At 39.2% G+C, this 21,362-nt stretch overlaps 1 protein-coding gene across 1 annotated transcript; it reads right to left on the reverse strand.

Moving 5' to 3' along the window:
- Nucleotides 1-5,086: 5,086 nt before the first annotated feature.
- On the reverse strand, nt 5,087-19,903 carry CNIH1 (cornichon family AMPA receptor auxiliary protein 1). The gene is made up of 5 exons (XM_032344266.1): nt 19,688-19,903; nt 13,889-13,957; nt 9,800-9,912; nt 8,433-8,576; nt 5,087-6,091 (listed from the first exon to the last, which is right to left on the reverse strand). Exons 1-5 carry the CDS (start codon nt 19,766-19,768, stop codon nt 6,064-6,066), a joined length of 435 nt encoding a protein of 144 aa, XP_032200157.1. The 5' UTR covers nt 19,769-19,903; the 3' UTR covers nt 5,087-6,063.
- Nucleotides 19,904-21,362: the final 1,459 nt, after the last annotated feature.

Here is a 21,362-nt window from a genome sequence, read left to right on the forward strand (position 1 = left end):
AATTTTCCTTTTTAGAAATGAGCTGGCTTCCCTGAAATATTTTACCTGGAAGTAATGCTGAAACAAGCATATGGAAAAATATTTGACTGCCTACTTTTATTATTTACCACACTTTTACCTCCTTTTACTATATTTAACTACCGGTGGAACATGACATGGTAATAAGCATAAAAACTGGTTTGAATACCCAAGCTAAAATCAAGTAACTTTCACCCTCTGTTCCTCCCACATTTCCTCCCATGGTTTTTTCTACTTCATAGACACAAAGTGTGAGCGATCCTAGGATTCATTTGGTCACCTCCCACCCAATGCTGGATCATCCCCAACAGGTGTTTGTTTAGCCAGCATTTGCTGGAACATTTTCAGATAAGAGGAATTCACTGGGTCAGATAGCTTCTCTGTTCCTAGAACATTCTTTTTTTTTTTTTTTTTTTTTAACCCTAGGAAGTACATGCAATGAATTTAATCCCTCTTTCACATTTATGTAAGAAAGCACTTATCCACAGATTAACAGTCTCCAATTCTCTCACTCCTTCACCTCACCCCATGCTACAGAATATGTCTTTTTGTCTTCAACTGTAATGTTGAGCAGTCAGCACTGTAGACAAGATGTTTCAACAGGCATCGGTGGCTTCAGTGCCACATACAGCAGTCCCTTGGCTGTTGGCAGTCACAAAGGTGAACCAAGGGTCACAGGCACTTCCACACAAGATAAAGTAAATGTCACCACATCAAAACTTTGTTTTTGAATAACCATGTAATTGCCAAAAGTTCTCTTTTGTCTCACACTCTTCTTGCTGCTGATGAACTACTTTAACTTCACTGGGGAAAATTTTAAAACAATTACTGGTGCTGTTTGGGATCTTCAGACCAGAGAACTAGTATGTTCCATAATATAAAATCAGTATTTTAATACTTTCATATATACATTACTTCAGGAATTTGAGATTTTATAAGAATACGAAGGAAGATGGGAGAACCACATAGCCTACCAGTATCTGAATATTTAAACTAGGGGTTTCTTATCTAAGATAATATATGCCAAAAGTTATAGCCAGAAACATTTTTTAAATAAGTACAGCCTGCAATAACAGAACTCCCTCACAGTTTCAGTACCAAATACAATTTAAAAATCACAATACTGAAACTGACATTACCGAATCTTACATTGCTTTCTCTTAATATGAATATAAAGCTTATTCATGAACACTTAAGAAAGTAAAGGGAAGCTACTGGCATGGATTAACCAAATCCTTTAATAATCAACTGAACTTTCAAAGTGGATCCTTCTCTCGATTTTACTGCAAATACTAGTTAAGTCTTCCATGTTTAAAATGCTTAACAACTTTAATACTATGTGTCAAGGGAAAACATCAATTATTTCATTAACAGAGAAACATGGAATGGCACTATTCAAAAAAAAAAAAGTAATTTCAAACTGTTGGAAAAGTATTTTCTCTACCAAACCTGTGGGATAGACCTCCCTCAAAAATATGGGGGAGAAAAGGCAGAGTCCTTTTCTCCTAGAGTCCTGGTTACACACAAGCCAGAGTTAGCTACTGAAACTGAATTAACAGAGACTCAGCCATTAACCATAAACTACACAAGGAAACATTTGAAATGGTTTTTATTTAATATACAAAAGCAAAAGTCAAGCTCTGAGAAGGTAGGACTACTTAAGGGCATGTTCTTTGGACAGTGGTACAGCACCAATCAGATTAACTCAGATTTTAACAGACCAGGAGCACAGATGGCTAACTACATTCTATGTTTCTCTCGTAGTGTTAGGGTCTACCTAGTCACCGACCTATTATTTAAAAAATTCTCCTCAGGCTACGTGAACATGGTAAGCAAAGAGATTTAAAGGTTTAGAAAAGATATCATACAGTAAAATTAACTTATCCTTGTGAAGATGCTCTCTACATCTTCATGTCCACAATGTGCATTAATAAAATTAACATAGAATAAAACCTTCACTCTAGTCCCACAGATCAGTCACTTTATACGGTTGATACTGTTTCCCAAAACTAAGTAGAACAAGCAGCAGAGCTGTTTACTCCTTTTAGATACTTAGATTCAGGACTCTTCATTTTAATCAAAGGGAATTTGTTCTAAGAAAGCTATTCAACATATCCAGAAACAGAGCCACATTTTTTCTCTTGGCATCATACTAAAGCATTCGTTCAGAATCATCTTCTGAGCTATAACGCTGGTACGAGGGACTCAGTAGATGCTGCTCTGACCACAGATTGGAGACTGGTTTCAGCAAAACAGCTTAAATAATTTGGGACTAACATTAGTAGTTTCCCAAAAGGATAAATAGGAGTACGTCTATGAACAATGCTTGATGAGTATCAATATATTTATCTTTTCCCTTTGAAAATAGAGTTGGTTTAAAGTATTTTTGCTGTCAAAACTTCTAACTTATAATTACACCATACAACTGATTATTGAGATGCACATCTATGCCTGTTGAATGACATATAAATAATAAATGACATGAATACTTTTAAATACAGATTATTTGAGTGTGATACAACATCACCCTGCTGACGTAGCCACACCTAAAATGAAAGCTCACACCCCACAGGGTGTAAGAGATACACAGAAGTCATTTTTTGCACCATGGCAATAATACTCTGTGAATACCGTTCATAAACATATAACTGGAAAAAAAGAGAAATGCTGTAGCAAGGAAATTATTTCTCTAGTTTCAGAGTGTATCTACATGTCTATCTCCTCTCCATGCACTCATCTGACATATTTTCTGAAGAGCAGAGAAGAGCTCTATGAGAGCTATCAGCATGAATGCTTCTCAGGCCAAATACACTGAACAGACTTTTTTTTTAAGATTTTATTTATTTATTTGACAGAGAGAAAGAGGGAGCACAAGCAGGGGGAGTAGTAGGCAGAAGGAGAGGAAGAAGCAGGCTCCCTGCTGAGCAGGGAGCCCAATGCGGGGCTCAATCCCAGGACCCTGGGATCATGACCTGAGCCAAAGGCAGACACTTAACCGACTAAGCCACCCAAGCGCCCCTCTGAACAGGCTTTAAAGGAGACACATACCACAAACTACCACGTACTGTGTTACAGATCCCCAGATCTGATCTTGACTGCTAGGTCAGGCTGTTCAGGGTGTAACCCATGAGGCTTCTCATATGCTTTCATAATACTTGACATATGTCAAAAGCAACTGTCTGGTCATTTCCTATCACTTCCCCCTTCCATGAAAAATAAACCAAACTTCAAACAAATTAGCAATCCATCCATCATCTGGAACCCAACTTTCCTCAACCATGGGACAACTGGATGATACCAGTTAAGCACTGTGAAAATCATTAAACATCATTAATAAGTTTCTACCCCTAAACCTCCTTAGCACTGAAGGGACATATTCCTGATATACTATTATTACTCCATAGAATAAATGCTAAAGAGACTACATTTATTATTTGAGATTTTTAATTCAGGAGAATCTATAGTATCATAACAACAAAGAATTCTCAGTATAGATACAAACCACAGTGTGGTATACTAATGGTTTCTGGAAGCTGGAAAACTCTTCAAGATAAACCAAAGCACATAAGAGCAAAAGCAATTTTAACAAGAAAAAAAAATTACCTACATAAACAGCTGTCACTACACAGGGTACAGGGTGGTAAAAGCTGGAAGGGTTAGGAACCCAGGCTAACTATGCCACAGCTGGACCTAAAGGAATAGAATATGAGGGCTGCCCCAACCGGATTAATAGCAGGCACAAAACAGATTCCAAACAAGGAAAAGAGCCAGTAGGATATGCCTAATGCAAGTACTTTGTTTCTACTTCCTCCTGGCAAGTGATTTAAGTTCCTAAAATATCAAAGGGGGTAGTTTTTTTTGTTTTGTTTTGTTTTGGTTTTGAGCTTCCAGGTACTCAATCTTTTAATCGCTTACATGCCTACAAACCAACAACCTACCACTGAGATGGGTAAACCTCACTGGCAGTCAGCCACCTTTGAGGAATCAGCTAAGGACTATGTATCTAATTTTGGAAGCATGAGAAGGTGGCTTCCACAAATTGCAGCCAGTAAACCTTGCAGAATTTTGGAGAATATTCTGGAATACATTATTACAAGATGTGTTAGAACTTATAAAAGAAAGTAGTGCTTGCTAAGAGACAGCAAGAGCTTGTGAAAATACTTTGACAGGAATGCTAAAGTAATGGCCCCAAGAAACCTATCTGGACTTGGCAAGGTCTCTCATGATCAGAACTATTTGTGAACCAGAAAGAAAAAGGAGTGGGTGCTGACATAATTAGCTGGCTTAGAAACTGAATGACTGCTCAAACTCTGAGCATGAATCTTCAGTGCCTAGCAAATGATCACTGAATAATTTTCTACACGAACTGACCCAACAGCCAGATCCCTCCAGATGTCCTCCAGACCATAAAATGTAAGGTCTTTAAAGCCTCTCTCGTTATGAAACGGTCTGGCTCTCCTCACTCTTCCGAGTCTACATCCTCTTCTTCGGCACGCTCACCCTGTCACGCAATCCCAAATGTTAACATCTACTCTCCCAAAGGTGGGGAGGCATTTTCTCTGCTGAGAATTCAACAGCATCTAATTCAAAGAGCTCTCAGAATAAGAATTCCACAGACTCATCCATCAAACTCCCATGAGCATTATGTGGTTTTCTTTCTCTGATCTTTTAAGAACTTCTGAACCACTTACACTATTTTCAATTGCCTTAACTACCTCATTCCAAATAAAGCCCAAGAATTCTTCCCCAAACATGCAAGCCATAATTTACCTGCCTTACAAGCAGCAATAAAAAGTAAATATAACAAGTTATTTTTCCTTGAAACCTGCTGTTTCAGAAAGGGGGAAAATTTTTTAACATTTTAAGTCTCACAATAATTTTTTAAATTGGTTAAGAAAAATGATGATGCTGTGCCATCAGTGTTTCTAAGTCTTGTCAAGTGGTGACAGAGGGCAATGTGGTTTTAGCCATTAAAAATACTCCTTTTTAGATGCAGACATGATATTTAAAAAAAAAAAAAAAAAGCAACACACGCACATACACGATATCGTACTCTACTATTTTTTTAAAAAAACTGACAGTAATACGTCTTTATTATGGATTAAGCAAGTGTAAGAAATAGCTATTTATAATCTTTAAAACAATGCACTGAAAATAAGTTAATTTCAGAGTTTTATTGTATTGCACTAAAGGAACAGCAGGACGGTTATACAATGTTCTCTCTCATTCAGTTTTGAAAATCTAAAGTACTTGCAAATTCTTAAGAATACCTTTACCACCAGATTAGAACAGTAAGTATAATAACCAATTTCTTATTAAGTGATATCTTACAAATTAAAACACATTTAAAATAGCTTTAAATGCATTCTTCACAAGTAATTCAGCATGTTTTTATATCATGTTCACTTATGCTTAAGAATTAAAGCAAGTATATTACTCTGATGGAAATATGGGAAATCTCTCATTCATGCAATATACAGGGATAATATTCAAGTTGAAGGGAAAAAAATCCCACTCTTCTTATTTTGTAATGTGTCCATATATAATCACATACATGATAAATGAGGAAACCCATGAAGTTTCCCACAAGTCGGATATATATTTTCAGTTCATCAGAAGCACCTGATATCTACAGCTAATTTATAATTAGACAGCATTTCAATAAACCAAAATGAGCCCTACAAGTTCCTATATATAACAAAAGCTTCCAATGGACTAAGGATAGTCAATAATTAATGCAGTCATACAAGGGATTATGGCTGTTCCTTAAGGAGTGCAAGTTCATACCTGTCAATACCAGAGGTAATCATTTTATATTAATTTATACGTAATTCCATTTAAATTCTTTATCCGTGTATAACATATGAAAACAGTCTTTCCACAAGCAAAAAATGTGGAAACATTTAAAAAATAAGGAGTCATTTTTTTAAAGTAACTGATCAGATTCCATAGGCTACTCTTGGAAACAGGATCTTGCTGGATAGAATCCCTTCATTTGGTGGCTTTTTGCATGCACTTACTGGACCAATTCTTCTGTGTGTTGTTCTAAGAGCTCACCAAAACATAGATCATGCTGAAAAGAAGAAAAAGCCTATTAATTCAAACGTTCTAACTAGAAAAACTAAAAGCACCAAAACGTTGAGTCTGCTTTCCACAGCAAGCTGGTGTACAGTATCATGCCACCACAGAAACTGAAAAAACCAGTGACCAAGTAGTTCACAGTATGATCTCAATTTGCACTGATGGACTTCTGCTTAAGGTAGGACTTGGCTCAGTGCATGTGCTGTGGTTGTCCCCTATTTCTTTTCCAATTTTAGCAAGTAGAACAGCACAGCTGAAAGCTTAATAGGGGACCAGAGCTTAGAGAAGCAATCCAAACAGTACACTGCTCCGGAGCTGTCTAACAATAGCAGCGAGCATCTCCGGAGGGCTCACGTCATGCCAGGCCCTCCACCAGATCTTTTTTTTTTTTTTCCCCTTCGGCTCAGTTCATGATCCCAGGGTCCTGGGATCAAGCTCCACCAGATCTTTTATGTACATGACCTCACTGAGTCCTCCAAGCAGTCCCAGGAGGTGGGTGCCATTATTATTCCCATTTTACAGATGGGAATGGTCAATTAAGAAATCTCCCCATTAGAGAAAGGCTCTAGACAACAGCAACGGGGCTGACAAAGTGCACAAATGAGCAAAATAAAAATAACCATTTAATTCAGGGCAATTTTACCAGAATGATGTGGGAAAGGCATGGTTCAAAAGCACGGATCACTATGTGGAAATACAAAGCAAAGGGTTGTGTAAACTTAATTAACAATTTAAAGAAGAAATGAAATGACTTAGTGCCACCATCTCCTGGTGAACATTTTCCCTCAACTGTACATCTCCGATATTACCATTTATTCAATGATTCATTTCTTCCTTTCAACAAGTATGTCTTTTTTTTTTTTTTTTAAATTAAGTAGGCTCCACAGCAAGCATGAAACCCAACATGGGGCTTGAACTCATGACCCTGAGATCAAGACCAGAGCTGAGATCTAGTCAGACACTTAACCAGCTGAGCCACCCAGGCACCCCTCAACACACACATCTGAAGTGCCTGCTATATGCCAGCACTCTTCTAGGCATTTGTTAAAGAAACTGAAAAAATGAACATTAACAGGAAATGAAAATGACACCTGGCATTTCACTTTTCAGAAGTTACTATTTTTGTTTCGTAAATGAGCATCTGCAAATGCACTAAAGGCTACTCATTTTCACAATTATAACCTCTAAAAGCATAAACATACCTTTTTCATAAATTTCAGTCTCGTACTTCATTGTTTTCCATAGTGGAAACTTATATGAAATAAAAAGAAATAAGAATATAAACCTACCATCTAATACTTAGCAAGTTTTCAAGTAACAAAAAGGAGAAGGGAATAGGAAGATGCTGAATGATTACAATTCCATCTTACACAGCCAATTTTCCTCATAGTTTGAAAATCAAGGGGCGCCTGGGTGGCTCAAGTCTGTTCGGTAACTGGAGACAGCAGCTGTGTATATGTGTAGCTACCTGCACAGTGCCTGACACACAGAAAGTGCTTTTTGAACAAAAAGGGGGGCGCTGGGTGGCTCAGTCGGTTAAGCGTCTGCCTTTGGCTCGGGTCGTGAGGGATCAAGCCCTTCATCGGGCTCCCTCTCCCTCTGCCTGCCGCTCTGCCTACTTGTGCACTCTATCTCTCTGACAAATAAATAAATAAAAACTTAAAAAAAAAAAAAGAAAGAAAAGAATCAGGTGGAATGTCCTCTGGTTGAATATATGTTAATAAAATGAGAAAGTATATTTATGTGGCTTAAAGAAATCTAATTCCACACTTGTATACTTTTCTCATTTTAATGAGAATCTACAGGACATCAGGGAATAAAGGGAGAAGAATCAATAACTGCAACATCATATAGGACAGATCCATTTTTCATTCAGCCCATTCAGGTCAAGTAAGCCAGAAAATAAAGGGTAGAGCATACAGTTTGTAAAGAATGACAAAAAAATCAAACATCATCTCAAAATAGACAGTGAAGCCAAGCAAACATTTTTTTGCCAACTCACACTTTTTTGCAATCCTCTCAAGGCCATCACTTTGCCAGGAGAATGAGGATTATCCTTCACTGACGGACTATGTCCAAAAATTTAGGAAGCAGCTCCCCTGCCCAAACTTTTTGCCTCTGATTGCACACCAGCTGGCTGCCTTGACAAGTACCAGCTCATAATCATAGTCAGTGTGCGTGCGTTTGGGGCATGCACTGCACCATTACCAGTCTCCACCATGCAAGACACTGAGTTCTTCTGTAAGTGGATTTTAAGGTGTTAAGACCATAAAAGCTACAGACTTTTTTGGAAGCAAAAGGAAATTATATATTCATTTTATTTTTAAACTTACCCGTATAGGTAGTAAAAAAATGCTAGAAGATAAAAAGCTAATTTGCACCAGCCTTCTTTCTGACAATACGCTAAAATGTCTGCATTCATGATGGTTGTAGGGTCATAGAGTCCCGGTCCACTCATCACTGGTCTACTCATATACCTGTAATAAACACAGTCAATTAGCGCTCCAAACAGGAAGTCAACCTTTAAGATGGGAAGGAGGGGTTTTCTTCTCCTGTAACATTTGTTGCAATGAGAGGTGGTCCACACAGGGAAGAGTAACTTTAGTTCTAGGGTGGAGTTCTTTCCTCTTATCATCTTAATTTTAAAACAAGAGCCCCTATAAGAGATCAGGACAGTTAAACAAGTCCTATCTGGTCTCCCCAACAATTTTATAAACACAAGAAAAAGAAAAATAACTGTAAAAATGAAGTGAGATTGTTCTTCCTTTTAATAACTTTTTAACATAATTTTAGGCTTACAGAAAATGTGCAAGAACACTTCACCAAAATATTCCAAATGCTCACATTAATCACACAGCTTTACCCTTCTCTTTTTAGTTTTAGCTCCAAATATGCACACATTTTTTTACCAAACAGATGTGATACCATCAGTTACAGATGTGATACCCCTTTACACCTAAACACTTCTTAAGTATATTTCCCAAGAGCAATGAGATTTTTAATATTCCTATTTAAAAAAAAAACCTCTAGGGGCGCCTGGGTGGCTCACTGGGTTAAAGCCTCTGCCTTTGGCTCAAGTCATGATCCCAGAGTCCTGGGATCAAGCCCCACATCAGGCTCTCTGCTCCACGGAGATCCTGCTTCCTCCTCTCTCTCTGCCTGCCTCTCTGCCTACTTGTAATCTCTGTCAAATAAATAAATAAAATCTTTAAAAAAAAAAAAACCCTCTAACTCTATTATATAGATCAGACATAACTTTCAGTAATTATTCAGTAATTATGAATATATTTTATAAACAACCAAATTTAAAATCTTTATAAACATGGAGAAAGAAGTTAGACACCCTATACATTTTGAATTATGAGAAGTTCACATAATGGGCAAAACTAATACAAGCTGACAGAGGTCACTGCTGTCCCGGGGAGGTACAGGGGTAACTGACAGGGATAGGGCTTCAGACTTATGTACACCATTGTATGTAAATTAAAACTCACTTTTTGAAAAAGTCCTTTAAAGGGTAACAAAGTAAGCACCATAAAAGGTATTGAAACAGCGATTTGTTCATCTGCTAGATTTTTAAAATAAATGCCAACCAATTTTCAGTTTTCATTTAGGTGACAAGCATGCAAGATAACTGTACCAACCAGAGTATAATTAAAATATAATTAGGTAAAGTATTAGAAATGTATTTAAATATTACCTCCAAATATGATATGCCAAGAGGGGCATATTGAGACCCAGCGTAAGCCACTCTGCTGCACAAAGAAACATGACACAGAAGAAAGCGTGGATGAGGTACTCTGGGAGTACAAGCTGGAAGAAAAATACAAGCCAGTTATCAAAATGCCTTGGCAGTATGTCAAATGCTAATTTGAAAGCAGGTGGCAACCAAGATTCCATAATGAAAAAAATTCACTGTTTTCTAAGAAGCAGGCCCAAAAGATGGTACTGAGGTCTGTTTCCATATTTAACTTTTTACCAAAAGCAGAATTACAAGCAAACTATCCAGATGATATAGCTTGCCCTAAAAGAATAAATAGAACCTAAAATTTAAAACTCAGATTCTTACAGTAACAGGTTAAATTACACAAAGTTACCACCCAGACAGTTCAGTTATTTGCTGATCACTTTGAATACTTTTTCTTTCCACCATTCAGTAATGATAAAAATACAAAAAGGAGCTATCTGGTCACATGCAACATGATATAAAAAAACCCACAAAACAAAACTCCCTTTTAGAATATTTTACACATTCGTGTTTTAAAGCTTTTAACAGAAACCAGGAATGCTACATAAACAATATTTAGCAAACCACATCACATTATCACAAAAGTAATTTTTCAATGGAAAGCCAAAAGCCAATAATCTCAGCACAGTTGGGGAGGGGGAAAGAATACTAATATACACAGATGCAAACAATGTGCATTCTGCAATGTAGGAGGGAAAAGACAGTTCTGAACCATAAAATTGAAATTTTCCCGGTTCCTGAGCTCCAATTCTGACATGGCTTCCTGTTTCTTTAAACCTGCTTTCCAGTGAACTTCTATAGACACAGCAGACCAGGAGACACTCAGAACTCAAAAACAAAATGATTTTTTTTATTGTAGGTGGTACTAAATGAGAAAAATTAATTCAAGCAAAATGCTTTTTATAATATGACCAAGAATTCATGCTTTATTTTTAATAAATCTTTTTCATCCTGAAGACTTCATTCAGCCTAATGACTTTGTTAAATCAAAGTCCCAAACTTTTCATTGCAAGTTTAAGCTAAACAACTTCCTGCAAGTCACAGACACAGAGCCAGCTTCTCAAATGACTGTATCATACCAAAGTAAAATTATATGAATCCTCAACATCATCAGATCATTCCTGAGAGGAAACCGTTGCTGTATAAATAATTACAATTGTACTACATATTCAAGCCCACTTTATAATACTCCCAAGTCACTTTTTCCATTTCAAAGCTGTAAAGCAAAGTTTTTTAATGAATAATATTTTAAATGAAATTCCAGTAAAACCAACTAATCTATATTACTAACCAGGTATCTTCTACAAATTTAAGCAATATAATAACAAAAGATAAACTCCGCATATGTATATAAACTTGTAAATAATACACGAACCATTAAGACACCATTTAATTAAGATCAAAATCAAACATCGGCAAGAAAACAAGAAAATGTCCACAGGAAATCTTTGAAACACAAGGACTACAACCAGGACAAACCAAGAAAAATAAATATTGTATTAGGAGTTCCACTAGAGCTGTTTATAATGCTAGTTTAAATTACAGGAGTTTTCTTTATAATATAATAAGTCTATCTCAGCTCTCCAAAGCCAAGTGATAGCTAACAATACAAATTATCATTCAAGTTTTCATCCTACACTTCCGGACTGAGATATGGGGAGAAAATTATTTTGAATGCGCAATACCTATGGCTCTTAAACAATATACTTTAATTAGAGAGAGAATACGGATAATCTGCAACTTCTCCAGTTCTAATATGAAACACATGCCACACTCCTTTCTCCTCAAAAAACATCCAGAAACTTTTATAATGCATCTCTTATAAAAAACCAGTCCACTCCAATCATTCTTTAATGGTGAAATCTCCCCGTAAGTGGCACAAAAATTGTTCCATTTAGGAACCAATGTTTACCCAAAAGCCAGTACCCAAAAAAATTCCTCATGCAAATATGGCTGAAATTATGGTACTTAAATGCAAATCATAATATTCTCTAGTTAAGGCTCACATTTTTAAAAATAATATTTGTCTTCCCCCATACTTTGGCAGAATTGTCAAAACAAATTTTAAATAGGGAAAACTGTCAGATGCGCTGCTAGTAAGCCAATTATCGGCACCCTATCCAAACACTAACTTGTGCTGTTGCAAAAACTTCCTTCTAATCTATGTAGCATTAGGAGGTCCTAAGCACATGTATTTTTTTAAGTGATAATTTCCTTCCATGAAGGAGAGTCAGACATCACACATATGTAAAAATTAAATTAGTCCCTCTTAAACTTACCGTAAATTGGGGAAATACCAAAGCATGAGTGTAAAAATCCAGCTGTCTGGGTCCAAATGCTGGGTCTACCTTAGCTGTGTGACCCTGCTGGTATAGTGTTTCAACCCTACTAAGCCGAAGCCTATCCTCCTATTCAAGAGAATGACAATACACCTACCCTTTAAGGCTGCTCATGAGCTCAAGGAAAGCACAGCGCCTGTTGCCTAGGAAAGCCCTCATCTGATTTCAGCTCTTATCATCCTCATCATCGTTTGGTTATTTGAAGTAATGAGAAGCCAAAGAAGACAGAATACTATTAATGAACAAATGTCAAAAAAAGAAATTTTGGTTCCTTAATCTCTTGGTAACAATCAGTTTCAACAGTAGGTTAAGACACTTTACAATCAATCTTATTACTTTCCAATGAGAAAGCAGATTCTTCACATATTTTATTTCATAAGAACACAGCTAGAAAGTTAATACTTTTAATTGTACCTACATCAAGTCTTACTGTAGCAGTTCTCCAGAGACAAACTAAAAATCCATTGCATCACTCCCGTTTATAGAGGAAACAATGATAAAGCAGCACACTCACTTTAAAGACCCCTTTCTAAATAAGATCCCTTTGGTGTGCTAGTGTCTTATAGTTTTACACAACTAAAGCCTACACAAGTTCTCATCTTAAGTAATTTTTAAGTTAAATTATTATATTCTATTTCTTGGAGACATACCCACAGCCTTCTTACAAACAACCTTTCAGCTTCTGACCAATTAGGCAAAATCAAACCTACAGGTGAAAGGAGAATCTTCCTAAATGAATAAACTGAATGAAGCCAAAAAGATATATAAATCCCTAAGCACAATGGAGCCATGTTCTAACGAAATCCATCAGAGATCAGAACTTAGTGTAAGACAAGTCTGGCTTAGAAATTTAGAATGGATCTATATTAGAAATAACTATGTAGACATTTGTAGACCAACTGTTATCCACAAAATTCTGGCAGCGTGAGTCCAAAGGTCAGCACGACTGATTCCAGAGCCTAAGGAAAGAGCTATCCACCTAAAAGTTTCTAAATAAACATCAGCTGAAAGAGTGAATAATTAATTCCAGAATAGACATAACGAAAGATAAAAGCAGACATGGTACTGAAGACTCCACTTTGGGACTATCTCCCAATAAGTCACAACAGAAAAACCATCTTACCATCTATTAAAGTCATTTTCTGTTAACCAACTTTCAAACACTGCACCAAATAATTTAATATAAAAGTGCCTATGGCTATAACATTTTAAAAAAATGCATAAGCATTTAACAGCTTTCCCTACTTGACTGGGCCAGCAAGCAAACATTTGCATAAAATGCAGAATTTCACGAAATCATAAACCTCAACAGGCATATGAACAAGCACACCAAACAGAACATTTTACAAATACAAATGCCCTGACCCTCCCCATGAAATGAATGTAGCATTAAAACATTAAACTAAAAAGCAGTACACACCTTTAATGCAATTTTGACTCTTTTAATCTTTTTGACCTTTTCAACTGTCTTTGGCCGACAATGTAAAAAGCAGATTGGAAGAATGTTAGTATGACAGCTGACAAGATCACTGGCAGATTAATATTAGAACAGTCAAGCAGGAGAAAGAGTATTTTTGTAAATCCTGCCTACTTCAAAAAGAACAAATATGTCATGCCACTGAGTATATTGGCCATTTTCAAATTATATTAAGAGCAAAAGCAGTTAAAAAAATCTAAAGAAAAATCCTATATTATAACTTACAGGATTCAGGGTATTACACTGGTCTATAGGATTCTTGTAATCAGTCTTCAGTTCATCAAAAGCTATAATCTAAAATAAAATTAAAGTTAGTTAGGACCTTTAATAAAAAGCAGCAACAAACCTGCCTCATCATCAAATGATAATTGAATAAAGTTAATAAAACAAAAGCAAAAGTATACCAATACTACATGTACCAATTTACAGTAAATTCACTATGTCCTAATAAATAACTAATACCATTTAAATGATCTGGTCTCACTGTGATAAATATCTTCACTTTTCAATTTTTCAATGCCTCTATTCAAATTATTTTCTCTTCTTAAAATGATCTTTTCTATCTATCAAAAATCATCATCTTAGGGGGGCCTGGTTGGCTCAGTGGGTTAAAGCCTCTGCCTTCAGCTCAGGTCATTATCTTAGGGTCCTGGGCTCTCTGCTCCGCAGGGAGCCTGCTTCCTCCTCTCTCTCTCTCTGCCTGCCTCTCTGCCTACTTGCGATCTCTGTCAAATAAATAAGTAAAATCTTTAAAAAAAAAAAAAAACTGTTCATCTAAAAACCCTCTTCCTACAACAGCTCCACTCTGCAGGTTTCCCTGACTCCCTGGGGCGGAAATAATTGCATACATGTCTAACAGCCCCAGAGCACAGGGCTTTACAATACTACCAATATGGCATTTCTTCCAGTGGAGTATCTGTGCACAGGTTTGTGTGTCTTGTCTGTCCCTCAGGGTGAAGTTTTTTTTTTTTTAAAGATTTTATTTATTTATTTGACAGAGATCACAAGTAGGCAGAGAAGCAGGCAGAGAGAAGAGAGGAGGAAGCAGGCTCCCTGCTGAGCAGAGAGCCCCACACAGGGCTGGCTCATCCCAGGACCCCAGGATCACGACCTGAGCCCAAGGCACAGGCTTTAACCCACTGAACCACCCAGCGGCCTCCGGGGTGAAGTATTTTTAATCATTTGTGCATGCCCCACCTACATCAGAGCTCAGTGGGACACTAGAGATGGACTCACATGCTCCAGTTTGTTCCCACTGAGCCCAAATACATACACTTCAAAGTCCTGCTTCAATAGGGAATAACAAGAAATGGCCTCAGAATAGAGGAATACCAAGCCCGGACTGCCACACAGAGTAGCGCAATTTCTGCATGGGACAGAAGGCCAGGATGGAAGCTCAAAGCCAGCCCGTGCTCCTGCTGCCAAGCACCCTGGCATCAGCTCTACATCAGGCTCTGCATGGAGCAGCTATGTCTGCGGGGCAGGAGGATTTTCTAATTCTTCTGCCCCAAGAGGCATCTTGTTCTAATGCACCTAATGGCATCATAGAAGCAAGAGCTGCCCCTTTCGAGGCCATGATGAAAGTCATCAATCTAACCTCCTTCTGGGTCTTATGCACATCTCCTACACTTGAGGGTGATTTCCCGAGGTCACCAAACTAAAGACTGAAGAAGGGTAACCCAGGTAAGACCAACTTCTCACAATAAGAGGAGTCAAACAGTTATAAATGTGGTAACGGGAGAGAGATCTCATCCACTTATGAAAAATATGAAAAGATTGTTTCTGTCTATACTCTGGAGAAATTTGGCTGTAAAACAGGGTCACTTAATGCACAACTTCAAAGTCAAAATGTATTAAAAATCAAAATAAGAGCAACACACCACTTTGTGGTACTTGGTCAGATGTCAAAATAAGAAGCCACAGGCACCAAGTTTATAGGAGAATTATTTTAGTTGCTGTCACTGGTCATCCAGAAGATAGAGAACTCAGTCTGCCTTTCCACTTGTGAATTAGGAATAGTATCTTCGTGTGTAAGGCTGTGTTACTCAATATTACCAGTAATCAATGGAGTCCCATATTCCTAGCTTTTACTATGCTTTATACTATTTCCCTGTTAAAGTTCTTCACTTCATAAAAAGATGGTTGTTTTTTAATTTCTAGAATTTTACAAAATGAACCAACCTGACCAAATAAAAATTCTAACTAAAATAGGAATAGAGAAACATAATTAGACATCAAGATGTAAACTCCATGACAATTTTGCTATGCTGGCTGCTATGTCCCTAGCCCTGGCACATACTTAAATGTTCAATCAATATCTATTGAAGGAAAGGGACAGAGCCCGGTCGTGGGGGAGTAGGGGGGTGGAGGGAGGGCCTAGCTTAAAAAGAATACAGAACTTACCAAAAGGCATTTGCCATTGTTAATGAAACCTAACATGTATAAATGTTATAAATGTTAAAAATATAAATGTAGGGGTGTCTGGGTGGCTGAGTGGGTTAAAGCCTCTGCCTTCGGCTCCGGTCATGATGCCAGGATCCTGGGGTCAAGCCCCACATCAGGCTCTCTGCTCTAGAGCTTGCTTCCTCCTTTCTCTCTGTCTGCCTGCCTCTCTGCCTACTTGTGATCTCTGTCTGTCAGATAAATAAATAAAATCTTTAAAAATAAATAAATAAATGTATAACTAGAAGATACTAATTTCTGATTACTTATGGATATTATTAACCAAATACCTGACATTTGCTGTGTGATATATCCCCAATGCATCTTAGTAATAAAGTTCAAAGTAAGGACTCTCATCACAAATAAAATTACTTGCCCATAGTAAGATCCAATTTAATAGCAGAATATAATCTTGTGTTTTAAAACTAACTCTTTTGACTGGACATTTTCTTCAGGTGACCTCAAGGGATTTTTTAACAGGTATGTTACTGTATGAGCTTCTGTTTGAGTACTATAAGCTGGAGTTTTCAACTCTTCTATAAAGATTAACCTAGTGGTTTTCGTTATCTTTAGTGACTGTGCGTCTGGACAAAGATATTCATAAAAGTCTTACAGAAGTGTTAAGGCAGAACAGATATATACCTAAAGATAACAAACTATGCTATTCAGAATACCCTCAAATTTGATGCATGTCTTTAGGGTCCTAGACTTCTGTTCAAACAAACCTAAGCTCTTATGTCTACTCTCCACACAGTATCAATCACATGAACTAGGAGTAAACTGACAGATGTAACCATTAGCACAAAAAAAATCCTCCATACAATGATTAATGTAAACAGGATTCTTTGAATTTCAATTTGAAATTTCCAAAATGAGTTTTCTAATACTTAAACTACCTAAAAAAATAAACTGAAGGTTATATAGTTAATAGAAAAATCAAAATTATATACTTAAAAGTTTTCAATCTGTTCCCAAAGGATGCATAATCATCTGAACTATGAAGAAATCCCTAAGGATAAACGCTCTCAATTAATCTGTGGAATATAAATGAATTTTTAAAAATTCTATAATAGGACTTAAAATTATCAGAAACATTCTCATTTCAACACTGAAACTAAGTTACCCATTTTTAAAGTTTATTTTTTATTATTTTTTTAAGATTTTATTTATTTGAGCGGGAGGGAAGGGGAGGGAGAGAGAATAAGCGGGATGAGGGGCAGAGGGAGGAGAAGACTCCCCGCTGAGCAGGGACCTCCACATAGGGCTTGATCCCAAGACCCTGGGATCATGACCTCAACCAAGGGCAGATGCTTAACTGACTGAGCCACCCAGGTGCCCCAAATAACCCTTTTTTTTTTTTTTTTTTTTTGCAGTTCAGATTTTCCTTAAGCCAAACAAACAGGTTCAAAATGTAAACAAAGCCATCCACAGCTTTCTTGTTTAGAATCCTCATGTCTCAAAAACACCAAGAGTACCCATCAAGCAGGAACTGACTTAAATTCACATCTACAAATGGAAGGGAGCCACACATTTCACTTCCACCACGGGCTTACTAAAGTGGAGCTAGTTTGCATTCCAAATTATCTTTATTTATTGTTCTTCCACCAAAGAGCCTAAACTGCTCTTAATTTATTGGTTCCTACTGACAAGCGTTTTGAGGGAGCAGTTACTGAACAGCCTACCTAAGCATTCCCCACTATAATGCAGTTGGGTTCTAAAATAATTACAAACACAATCACACTCTTTATCAAAAGAGAATAATTTATGGTTATCATTCTACATTTGAATTTTTTTTTTTAACACAAGACATGGCTGCCATTTAAATCATTCTTCGCTAAGAAATTCTTGTTATTGGCATGATGAAACCTGACTTAAAATGTTCATGAATGAACATGTACAATCAAAAGACTGGCGCCCCTGGTGGCCCCGTGGGTTAAGCCTCTGCCTTGGGCTCAGGTCATGATCTCACGGTCCTGGGTGCGAGCCCAACATCGGGCTCTCTGTTCAGTGCGGAGTTGGCTTCCCACCCCCACTGCCTGCCTCTCTGCCTACTTGTGATCTCTGTCTGTCAAATAGATAAATAAAATCTTTTAAAAAAAAAATCATTCAAAAAACTAATTAATATTCCAGAAGCCACTAAAAGAATATAAGGAGGGAGAAGCAAATATAAGATACATTTTTAATGAATGCTGACTTCCAGAAGGCTGCTTCTAATTTTGTGCTAGAGAAACAAGAATCCTTAAAAATCTGTTGTAGAATGGGCGCCTGGGTGGCTCAGTGGGTTAAGCCGCTGCCTTCGGCTCAGGTCATGATCTCAGGGTCCTGGGATCGAGTCCCACATCGGGCTCTCTGCTCAGCAGGGAGCCTGCTTCCACCTCTCTCTCTGCCTGCCTCTCTGCCTACTTGTGATCTCTCTCTTCAAATAAATAAATAAAATCTTAAAAAAAAAAAAATCTGTTGTAGAACTGTCAGGAGGAACTTCCTTGTTCCTTACAGAAACCAGTAAGGATGTGCTTCTATCCTGCAGCAAGATGTGAGTAAAAAGAAAGAAAAGAGGGGACGCCTGGGTGGCTCAGTTGGTTAAGCAGCTGCCTTCGGATCAGGTCATGATCCCAGCATCCTGGGATCGAGTCCCACATCGGGCTCCTTGCTCAGCAGGGAGCCTGCTTCTCCCTCTGCCTCTGCCTGCCATTCTGTCTGCCTGTGCTCGCTCTCTTTCCCTCTCTCTCTCTCTGACAAATAAATAAAATCTTAAAAAAAATATATTAAAAGAAAGAAAAGAGAAAAAAAACTGCTCTGGGGAAGTTTAAGATTTGTGAGCATTTTCGAAATCAAATTAAAACTACCTCTACTGAACCCAGCTACCCTGAAGACGGGCGGCTAGGAAGAGCGTCTCTCGAGAAACTCTGGCGGTCAAAGTATGATTTAGGGGAAAAGTTCGGAGACGCAGTCACCAAAGTGATGAATCCAATCTGCATCAAAGTTCACAAGGGAACAGAATCCGGAAAAAAGGGCGTTCTCCTCGAAGAGCGCCCAACAAGTGCTGAAAACAGAGTTGGAAATTCATCTAAAGTAGGCTATCCGATCTCATCTGGGCCACACTCCGGCGGAAACCCGGAAAGAAAGACAATGTGATTAAGTAACAGTCACCGGCAAACTTCATTCCCGCTAAGCACGCAGCATGCCTCCGCGCGCCCTTGACATCCTCCCCGGGGATGCGGGGATGCCGCGCCCGGGGCCGGCTCAGGTCCGCGCGGGCGAAGCACTGTCCCGCAGGGGCCCCCCGCAGGACCGCGGCCGCCCCACCCATTCAGGGAGGAGTAGCGGCGCGCGCGGCCTGCGAGGGGACACAGCGGGCGCATCCATCGGGCCACCGCAGCCTGGACCCGCACCCCCCGGACCTGCAGCCCCCGGCTCGCAGACGGAGTGCTCGTAGAGCCCTCACCGCGCGGCCTGCCTCGCTTCGGCCCCGTCGCCCGGCGCGCGCACCTCTGCGGGCCGTCGCCGCCCCGACCGCCGACCCGGGGCGAGGAGAGGCTGCGCCGCCTCCTCGCCCTTCTTCCCCCGGCCCCGGCTACTCACGTGCCAGATGGCGAAGAAGATGAGCGCGGCGGTGAGCAGCAGCGCCAGCATATAGCAGAAGGCCGCGAACGTGAACGCCATGGCCGGGAAGGAGGAGCAGGGAGCAGCGCCGGTGCCAGCGGAGAAAGGCGGCGCAGGGCCCTCTGGGTAAAACCATTCACTTCCCCCGGCCGCAGCCACGACCGCCGCCGCCGCCGCCGCCGCTGCCGCCGCCACGGCGCCCGCCCTCCCTGCGCGCCTGCGCACCAGCCGAGGTGCGCCTGCGCCCTCTGATGGCCAAAGCCTGCGGTGCACTTACATTGTCTGCGCAGCTGACTTTTCTTTCCTTCCCTCGTTTATTCTTTGAACAAACATTTATTGAATGAGTGCCTAGTATGTTTCAGGCGCCGTGCTTCTCCTTTGAGATGCAAAGATAAGAAACATAGTTCTTGGGCTGAAAGAACTTAGTATAGTGCCGGAAACGAACACTTAAATAAACCGTTATGGTATTACAACCCTGTTAACGCAAGTCTGCGGCTCGTGATGAAAGGTCAGAGAAGGGCATCCATCCCATTCTGCCCAGTTCAGAGCAGGATTCCTGGAGTATCCGTTTCTTAAGCTGAGGCTTATGGGATGAGTAGAAGTCCAGGCAAAGAGAAGACAGAACCAGAACTCCTAAGAGAGGGTTCAGCTTGACCAGAGAGAGAGAAAGAAAGACAAAAAGCGAGAGAGAAGGCAGAAGGAATGAAGGAAGGAAAAAAAAGAAAGCGGGTGGGGGGGGGAGGAAAGGAGGGATGGTGGGAGGAAAGAAAGAAAGGAAGAAGGAGGAAGGAAGGGAAAAAGAGAGGGAGGGAAGGAAGGCAGTAAAGGAGGAAGAAAGAAAGAAAGATCTGTCTCAGGTGAATCCACCAGCCGTTCTAAATTAGTGGAACCTAGCAAAAAACAGTGTTGAGAGTTAGGGGTTAGCTAGGGTTTAGATCAGAGAGGGCCTTATAAGCTTGGTTTTGTTCTTACGCTGATTGTGACCCACAAAATTGATTCACCACCTGCTAACTGATCTCTACTGATGGAAGTAGAAATCATTGAAGGCATTTAAGCAAGAGAGGGACATATTAGATTTGTATTAAAATCATTCACCCTAGCAAATTGCATAGAGATAAGTTTAGAAGTGGAGTCCATCCAGTGTTGTCCAACAAAACTGGCAGCAATAGTGGAAATTTCTTTTTCTGCACTGCTCAATACAGTAGCCACTAGCTACATGTGGCTACTGAGCCCTCACAATGTGACTAGTATGATTATGGAATTCAACTTTAAATTTTACTTATTTCCATTAATTAAAATATAAGTAGCCATATGTAGATAGTGGCTACTGTTTTAGATAGTAGGTCTATACTACCAGGATTATATGGCACCTGCGTGCACATCACGAAGGTATTCTCTCCAGATAAACAAAGGAATGCAGGATGTTTGTTCAGTATACAAACTGCCCAACTGTGCTTGACAATCCTGATTAAAGGGGTGTGAGACTAGCAGGAAAGAGCCCACAGCAATGGTCCCAGAAGAAGCTGCTGTGGCTCTGACGAAAACAACAGAAACCAGGAGAGAAAAGAAAGATAGATTTGATAGCATCTGAGAGTTAAGCTCAGCAGGATAGATGGAATGCAGTGGTGAGAGAAAGGAAGGCCTCAATGAAGGT

The sequence above is a fragment of the Mustela erminea genome, chromosome 5, assembly GCF_009829155.1.
Source record: "Mustela erminea isolate mMusErm1 chromosome 5, mMusErm1.Pri, whole genome shotgun sequence".
NCBI classification, from domain to species: Eukaryota; Metazoa; Chordata; class Mammalia; order Carnivora; family Mustelidae; genus Mustela; species Mustela erminea.